The following is an 8,984-nucleotide window of genomic DNA, read 5'->3' on the forward strand; positions in this document are numbered from 1 at the left end:
TTATGGACACCTTGCAACAAACGGTGGCAATGTTTTGAAATTGAAAGTTCATTTTAAAGTTTTCTATTCACTGTTCGGCTTTAATGGCTTATAGCCCAACATGACCGTGATAGTCCATGAACAAATTTATCAAATTGAAAGGTGATAATATTTAACATTCTCAATTCATTTTGTACAGAAACTTTGAAATTTGCACCAACAAATTCTTATAAGTGAATATTTCTTCTTTTATGTTATCTGCTGGATTCCGAAATGATGGTAATGTCCAAGTTGGGTAGGCTATTGTTCCTTGACAACATAAAAGAAAAATTGTCCTTGCTGCACACATAAGATATTAACTTTAGATGGAGCTTTTTCAAGCTCCATCTGAAGTGTATCTGGGAGCCATGTAACTTATAATTTATGAAGAAATCACTTGCATATTAATGTTAGATATCTTTTTTGTTCCCATCTGTCGGGGAGCCCTTTGTTTGCTGTTACGACATAAATGCCTTTGAAGAACCCATCGTGCTACTTATTTTAGTTATTTCACTCTAATCATTGTATCAAATGAAAATGTTGAGTGCGGTTTGTGTATTTTCAAATGCCTAACCCCATCCTTTTTCCCCCCTAGACCTACAAACACTTTGTATATGGAGAAATATTAATTTAGCTTCAACTAAAATTGTATGACATTGTAACCATCTTTAAATTTGTATGTATGAAGGCCCTTAACTTTAAATCTTTATCTTGAAGTAAACATATATGCATGAAATTGTAACCTTTTAAGTTTTAGTACTTTAAATTGGTTAAAATCTTAAGTTTAACTTGTCTTGCAACTTCTTCCTTAATATTTGTTTTAAGTATTTTTTTTCCCTCTATAATTGAAACACTTTTTTTTTTTTTTTTAATTATATATAATTCCATAGTAACAATAGAAGAAGGGTATTTAAACTTGAATGTCTCCATGAGAAATAACAAAAGGTGCCAACTAGTTGAAAAAAAAAAAAAAAGATAATTTATTAAATAATAATAAGTTGATGGTTAATTTTTTTTTTTTGAGAGATAATTATAACATGGGGAGGTGCTAATTCAACTACAGGCCTTTGACAACTGACGGTTAAACTTAAAAGTTTAGAAATATATATTTTTTTTTGGAAAAGAGTGAGTGATAAGCTCAAGTTCACCCAATGTTTAAACTAATATTAAATGAATAATGTTGAACTTTTAATACCTAATTTAGCTCATTTACATGCTTATGTGTGTGTGTATATATATGTGTCATAAAGAATTCATGTTTGATTGCAACATAAATATTTTCATAGTAAAATCATCCAAGTTATAGAAAAATCTTTATATATGGAAAATCAAAGTTTGATTAAAAATGAGATTAGTTTATTTAATATAATAAAACATAAAAGCAAAGAATATGGATAGTAAGAATTATGTTGTAATCTTCTTTTTAATAAATTCAATAGTTGCAATTGTACCCTCAGCACTCACTAATCATTTTTTTTAATTGAATAATAGGTGTTTGCACATAAAGGGTCCATTAAGTAAAATTTAGATTAACTTTTTTAAAAAAAAAACTTTTATGAGTTATAGTTAGCTTAATTGATGAAGTTTCTTATCGTTATAGACTGAAATTCTATCATATTTATTAAAAAAAAGAAAAAAAAATTGTTATTAAAAATAAGTTAGAGGGAGGATTTTGAAAAAAATGATGATGGGCCATTAAGTAATACTTGCTCCTAAATTGATTAATTTTGTTAATAAAATAAACGAAAAGGGAGTGTTTTGAATAATCCTTCCATTTAATAAAAATAAAACCATTTATTTTAAAAATAAATCCTTATGCCAAATAAAAGCTAACCTATTTTTTGGAGATTGTAATAATGTAATTATTCTTAATGGCTGATAATAATAATAATAATAATTAAAACAGAAGTCCGGTCCAGTCCTCTTATTTTGTCTCTCCCTCCCTCGTTCACTCTCAGTTTAGTCTCAGCTTAGTCTCACCTTCTCACTCACAGCACCAATTTAGGGCTTTTTTGGTCTCTCCTTTCACTTCCGCACCCTCTCTGTGTCTCTAATCTTGCTCTCTCTTTCTTTCCTCCTTTTTGGTTTGCACTCTCTTCAAGTCTAATCTTTGTGAAGAAGCTGAAATTTTCTGAAGAAAGGTATTTTTTGAAATGTTTAGATTTTCTCAAGTACTTCAAATAATTTATTTATATCATTTTTAAATTTAAAATTTATATATAGTTTGACATTTTGATTTTTTGGAAAAAAAAAATTTCTATATATATTAAAGAAAAATATAAACAAATGCAATATCTTTGATGATTTATTAATAATAATTATTTCTAAAATGTATCTCTTAATTTATATAAAGTATTAGGATTTTTTTATTATCTTTTTTTATATTATATTTTTGTCGTATTAATTATTTCTACTTATATTTATGTTGACATTTTTAATATATGTGTCTATCTTTGTCATAGATGTTGATGAATGTTGCAATATAAAGACTCCAAAACTTGGTAGACTTAACAATAATGGACTGCAATTGAGTAGATGAGATATTTGCAATCTTTTTGCTATTTAATCTCTCTTCCTCAACTCCAACTGATAACCCACCGCTACTCGAGGAGACCCGACTCACCCAAACCGATTCCTCTCCCCGATTGTCTACGGGTCCAATTCTTGGGCACAAACCCAACTCATGGACAACCCCACAACCTCCAATCATGTAAGAAGGCAACTCTTGTAAGACTTAATGAGTGAATACTACTTAAAAAGTTGACGAAATTGGATCGTGATATGGATGCATGACTTATTTTAATAGTTAAATTGAAGATACTTTCTCTAATCGTGTCAACAATTATTTTATGAATATATATATATATATATATATATATTACTAACGAGGGTGTCTAGAACTCTTCGAGCACCTGATTATTTTCATTGGTGTGTGTTATTCTCGGTCCATACATAACAAGTAATTATAGGCTGAAATCCTTGACCGTGGTCCAAATATGCTCTTTTTGGTTTCAAATTTAGGACCTCTATTATAAACATATATTAATGATATGGGAAAGCTTGAAATTATGTATATATATAATATATGAATTAACTGCCTTCTTTAGGCACGTTGTACATATACTAACTGCAAGTAACCATGGTAAGCGGTATAAGCCCAACTGAAGTGATTGCCATGACAAGGAAATAAAAGATAAACCCAGTCAATGTAAAGAGCAATTTAGTAAAAAGAAATATTATAAATCATTTCATACACCAAATAATGCCTTGCCTTAGTTCTCTCTCTCTCTCTGACACACACACACGCACACCTCCCTATCAATGACCTTTCATAGATTGAGAACTATGTGCATTGGTTACTGACTTTTTTATTTTATAAAGCATGTGAATCAGACTAGTAGTTACATTTCATTAGAGGGGTTGTGAAAACAAACTTGTAATAGATAACTTTCATATTTGTTAGTTTGTTTTATGCAAGTTATGACCATATCAGATCTACTCTTTTTTCTTTTTCTTTTTGGTGACTATTTTTTAATGGATGTAGGTGAATTCCAATTATGACTATGTAGATGTGAATGATTCTGATGAAGAATTGGACATGGCATCAATGGTAACTACTCCCGAAGGTTCATAATCACTAGCTGCATATAAATTCATAATTTTGAATTGTGCATGTATTTTCTCTATGAATTTGTTGTGTTTTAACTAGTATTTATGTTAGAGTTTTCTTGCCCTTGCTAGTTTCCCTTTTCAAATCTAAAATTATGTATTGAGCTCAAATAGAGCAGTTTTAGTAGAATTTGAGAGAAATACCTCCTTTTTTTTTTTTTTTTTTTTTCTTTTTCTTTTTTTTTTTTATAAGAGGGAGAATTAGAATCAAGCAATCAAATTGAATGGAGAAACAAATTTATCTGTAGTGATGAAGCATATATTACACTCTTTATTGGTCTTTGCAAGTGATCTTTAATTACCAGCAATTGTATGAGGGGCTGCACAGCAATTTTACTGTTGTCCTTCTCGAATTATAAATGCTTGATGGATATCTATATCCAATTCCAGGTGGGACTTGGCTTTAGCTTACTAATTAGGGGTAAAGCAAGCAGAGTTTCCTAGTTGGTTTCAGTATGTAACATGGTCCAAAAGAAATGGCCCAAGTCAGTTTATCATACGTAAAAGTAGAAAGAACCACATTGAGACTTGGTAGCTTTAAATGTTTAAACTAGCGGTAGATATTCCATAGAGCTGAGGAAGTTTAGAAAACATGCTCAAATTTGCGCTTGTGATAGGCTAGAATTTGATTATACCAAACTTGGGACCAATTTGAAGCCTGAGCATCACAAGAATACTGTGAAACCCAGCACTCTTCTCTAAAATCAAACTTTGAAGGCCACGACCATTTGAGCAAAACCATTAGTTGCCCTTTAAATATTGCCTCAGAATAGCTGTGTCATTATGACATCAATCACATATCGGACTTATCCTTCAATCAATTTGGCTCATACCATTGACATAAGCATCAATATCATAGAGATAGCAATAACTTTCTTTTCCATATAAGTAAATTTTAAATCCAATGTGAGACACTTGCATGCTAATAACAACATAAATAATTAGCAATTCAACTTTATTGATATTAATAGTCATAGAAACTTCTTTTTCTGAAAATTATGTCATCTGGAGGTAGCCATTCTTTATTTTCCGTGTTGTGATCCTGCTTCAGCAAGCCTTTTATGCATGGATAAAACTTTAGCTGCACTGCATAGATAAGTAGAAACATGCAAAATCAGCACATATGATATGATGCTAAGTTTCTGAAGATTCAAATACTACGAGAATAGTGACATACCTGCTGAGAGCCTCTCTATTTGTACCTTGATTAGTAGGCTCAAGAATTCCAGTATCCAAATTCACCCTCGAAACTGGTTTATCTAATAATTCCTCTCCAACTTTCACAAGATTATCCAAGTTTTCTTTGGTGGCAATATCCACAGAAGAAATTGTTCTGTTTAATGTATCATCCTGCACTTGTTTTATGTGGTAGGTTAGAATGTAGATAAAAAAATAAAAATATATATATATATAGATAAAATTAAATTTCTCAAGCTTTTAAAATCTTTTTTTTTTCCCTCTTTTGACATAATTTGTGGCTATATGACAAATGAATGATTAGTAAATACCTGAATTCGAAGATAATATTGTTGAGACTGAAAGATTTGAAGGTCAGTCCAAATATCAAGGTCCATTATGTCTTTCTTAGCTTCCATAAGTGTATCCTCTAATGGACTTTCACCCTTATGGGTCAACCATTGCTGCAAAGCCCACTTAGCCACTTCATTGGCATCATAGGTATTTTCTATTTTTTGTGAACCAGTTCCTAAGGAAACAACTAGAAAACGAACTTTGGTGATTACTTTGCTAGGAATGATTTCTTTTTTTGCTTCTCCAATAGCAAGCTTTGTCTGCAAAGAACAAATACAAATGACTAAATATTTTTATTGCTAGTTTTGAAAACTCAAAAATTAAAATTAAATCTTTCAAATTACCGGATTGTCATCACCAACACCACCATCAATTAGATTAATGGCCTGTTTGGATGTTAAAAAATGGAGGGAGAGTAGAGTAGAAGGAGGGAGAGTAGTCCAATTACCTTGTTTGGAAGATTTTTAAGGAAGGAGGGGGAGGGATTTGAAGGGGTTTGGAGGGGTTTCAACTCCCTCTAATCCCTCATTTTTAATTCCCCCAAATTGGAGAGATTTGGAGGGAGAGTAGGGTAGATAAATTATTGTCCAAGTAAATTCCCTAATTTATCCTTTCTAACTTAACAAAATTACACACAGATTTTATAAATAATGTTTGATTGTTTCTTGAGAAAATTTAAGCATTGACTTCCTGTTTGTTTCCTGAGAAAAAAACCCACATCCGGTCCGAGCCTTCTCCTTCATCAATCGGAAAATCCAACCCCGTCTCTAGATGAATCCTCATATTCCTCGCGAAAGCCTGAACCTCATCAGTGATTCCGATGCCACCAAAACCACGCTCCTTCAAAACTGATTTCGATTCCATCTCCGATCCGAACGAGTCGGCGTTCATCTTCGTTGAAATCATGGGTGGAAGTTTACCTTTGTTTGACGTCCTCGACTTGAAGAAAAGAGAGAAGAGCGAACGATTTGAGTTTTCGGTGATGGAAGAAAGCATGGTGGCGCGTCGCTTCCATTGGGACCCGACACGAAGAAGCGGCGCGTGAGCTACTTCTATCAGTCCTCCGCCAGCGGGTCTATCGGCGCCGCCGTCAAGCTCAACCGTGGCAATGCCGATATCGCTTTCAACTGGGCCGGTGGGCTCCATCCACCATGCGAAGAAGCCTGAGGCTTCTGGGTGTTGCTACGTCAATGATACTGCTCTGGGTTTTGCTCAGATTCAATGAATTTTTGAATTTATTTTTATTTTTGTTAGAATTTATTTTGAGGTAATAGAAATTATTTTATAACAGTAGTTTTATACTTTTATAAGTAGTATTTGATGAAATTAAAATGTTGATTAAATAATTATTTAATCTAATAAATTAATCATAAATTAATATTGTAGGTTCATTTTTAAAATAAGGGTAAATGTGTCTATTTAAATCATTTCTTCTCCTCTCTCTTTACTAATTTTAAAAACATCCAAACAAGGTGAAAAATAATTATTTCACTCTACTCTCCTCCTCACTACTCTCCTCTCTTCTACTCCCCTCTACTCTCCCCTCTCTCTAAACTTCCAAACAGGCCATAAATTCCCTCACTCCCATTTTGGGATCATTGGTTTCAAAATAGTAAGCTGGAAGAAATGTTGGAGCAGCTGAAGTTCCTATGCATATATCTGAGAGCAAGGCATCCATGCTAGGATTCTTCTTCACCTTATAACCATGAAAAAAGACATTGTTAATATAGACATTGTTAAAAGACATTACATTCAAATTAAACATGAAAAGAACAATAATAATTGTAATAAAAAAAAATTAAAACTTTAATGATATAGACTAACTTTGTAACTAGAGAAGATAGTAGTTTGTCTTAGCTTGATATCATAGGTTGGAATCACTACATTTGTTAATGTCTGGTGTAAATGGGTATCTCCTAACTTTTCTTTGAGGATTTTATGTAAATACTGGCCGTCATATTCTGGACCAGTCAAAATTTTGACCATCTTTATGGCTTCAGTAATTACCCTATTACACAAGGAAATATATAGAAGATTAGACTAATAACCTTATATGTGTGTGTGAGAGAAAAAATAATAATAAAAATATAACTTAATTAACATTATTTTCTATATATATATATATATATTAAAAAAAAAAAAAAAAAAAAAAGGACAAAAACAGAGACAAAACAAGCAAACCCCATAACATTAGTGGCATAGGTGTTGATGGTTGATATTTTATCATCAAGATTTACCTGTTATGTTGAGGGAAGATTTTAGGGCAGTGATCAAGATAGAAGTTCTTGATATCTTTTGCAGCAAACAAAGGGCGATTGTTTTCATTTGGGGCAGTTAGCATGCAAGTCACAAGTCCACCAGTGCTAGTCCCAGCAATTATATCAAAATAGTCAGCAATTCTTGCTTCCGGCCCATCCAGTTTCTGAACATAAGTTACATAAGCAATTGAATTTTTTCTTTTTTTTTTTAAACAAAAAGAAGAAGAAAACATTAAAAATAGCCTACTTTAAGAAGCCTTCTTTAGTCTATAATGCCGATCAATTTCTTAGGGACTGAACTTTGGTATTTAAAAACAGGTTTTTTTTTTTTTTTTTTTTTTTTTTTGAGAGAGAGAGAGAGAATATAAACAGGTTAAGTTAAACACAAAAGAGATAGTTAAAAAAAAAAAGTGACATATATATAGAGAGAGAGATGATTTTGACTTATAGGTATATTCGGTAAGGGGTAAATTGAACTTTATTCACACACCAAAAAGCAAAGAAAAAAAAATGAATCAATTGAACTTTTACAACACCCTATACTATTGTCTACCATAACCACTAAAAATTGTACCAAATAAATACTAGGAACTGAGGGAAGACAGTTGACATATTGACGAGTTAATTATCTAACCCATCTCAATCCTAGTAGACCAACTTTGAGTTTTTTTAAAAAGTTTGGGGTAACAGTTTAAAATTTGATAGGGTAGAACAGATTTGAGTTTTCTAAAACAATAATTGTAGGTTACATAATTTTTTACAATCTTTTTCACAACTATTTAGTTAAAGTATCATGATTGATTAAGCTTGTATCAAATCGAAACCACTTTAATAATCTATTTAATTCTCTGAAATCATTACAAAGAAAGTAATTGGTCTTTTTTTTTTTTTTTAAACCAAGTCTAACTTAGTCTCAAAATTTTAAGTTTGATTAGTTAAACTATTATATAATTAAAAGAGATATAAATTACCTGAATTTCGGATTCTAGGAACTCAATCATAATGCTTGGAATTATCCCTCTTATTCCTCCTCCATCAATGCTAAGAATGGTGATTAGATCTCCATATTCTTCAGGATTAATTTCAAAAAGGGGTTGTGTTTGATCCATTGCAACAATACAATGAAAATATCGGGTATTAAACGTTATGTGTATGAGAGGTATCAAAGGCTGTGTACGTATGAGAATAGACTGTAAAGAATACTTAATAATGTAACTATGTGCTTGAAGGTCCTCCTATATATACTAGTAATAATTTTACGTCGGTAATAAATTTTTAGCTATGCGTATGACATTATTACAACTTCTTGTAATATTGTCACATGCATATCAATGTTACAACATATTGTAATGTTGTCATGCTTATCTGAAAAAAAAAAAAAAAAAAAAGCCTATTGAATATTAAGGTAGAAAAAAGAGAGTGATGAAAAGAGATATGCATTACAACGTACTGTTTGTTAATTAACCTAGAAAAGAAAAACTAGGTTTATAATTTTGTGTGTTTTCTAGC

The 8,984-nt window shown here is 31.4% G+C and overlaps 1 protein-coding gene across 1 annotated transcript; it reads right to left on the minus strand.

Annotated features, from left to right (window-relative positions):
* Positions 1 to 4,599: 4,599 nt before the first annotated feature.
* Positions 4,600 to 8,584, minus strand: LOC115960083 (patatin-like protein 2). Its single transcript, XM_031078781.1, has 8 exons — positions 8,447 to 8,584; positions 7,455 to 7,639; positions 7,042 to 7,225; positions 6,800 to 6,913; positions 5,562 to 5,603; positions 5,196 to 5,477; positions 4,865 to 5,037; positions 4,600 to 4,773 (listed from the first exon to the last, which is right to left on the minus strand). The coding sequence occupies exons 1-8, from the start codon at positions 8,582 to 8,584 to the stop codon at positions 4,710 to 4,712; spliced, it is 1,182 nt and encodes a 393-aa protein (XP_030934641.1). The 3' UTR covers positions 4,600 to 4,709.
* Between the last annotated feature and the right edge of the window lie 400 nt (positions 8,585 to 8,984).

The sequence above is a fragment of the Quercus lobata genome, chromosome 9 (genome assembly GCF_001633185.2).
Source record: "Quercus lobata isolate SW786 chromosome 9, ValleyOak3.0 Primary Assembly, whole genome shotgun sequence".
Lineage (NCBI taxonomy): Eukaryota > Viridiplantae > Streptophyta > Magnoliopsida > Fagales > Fagaceae > Quercus > Quercus lobata.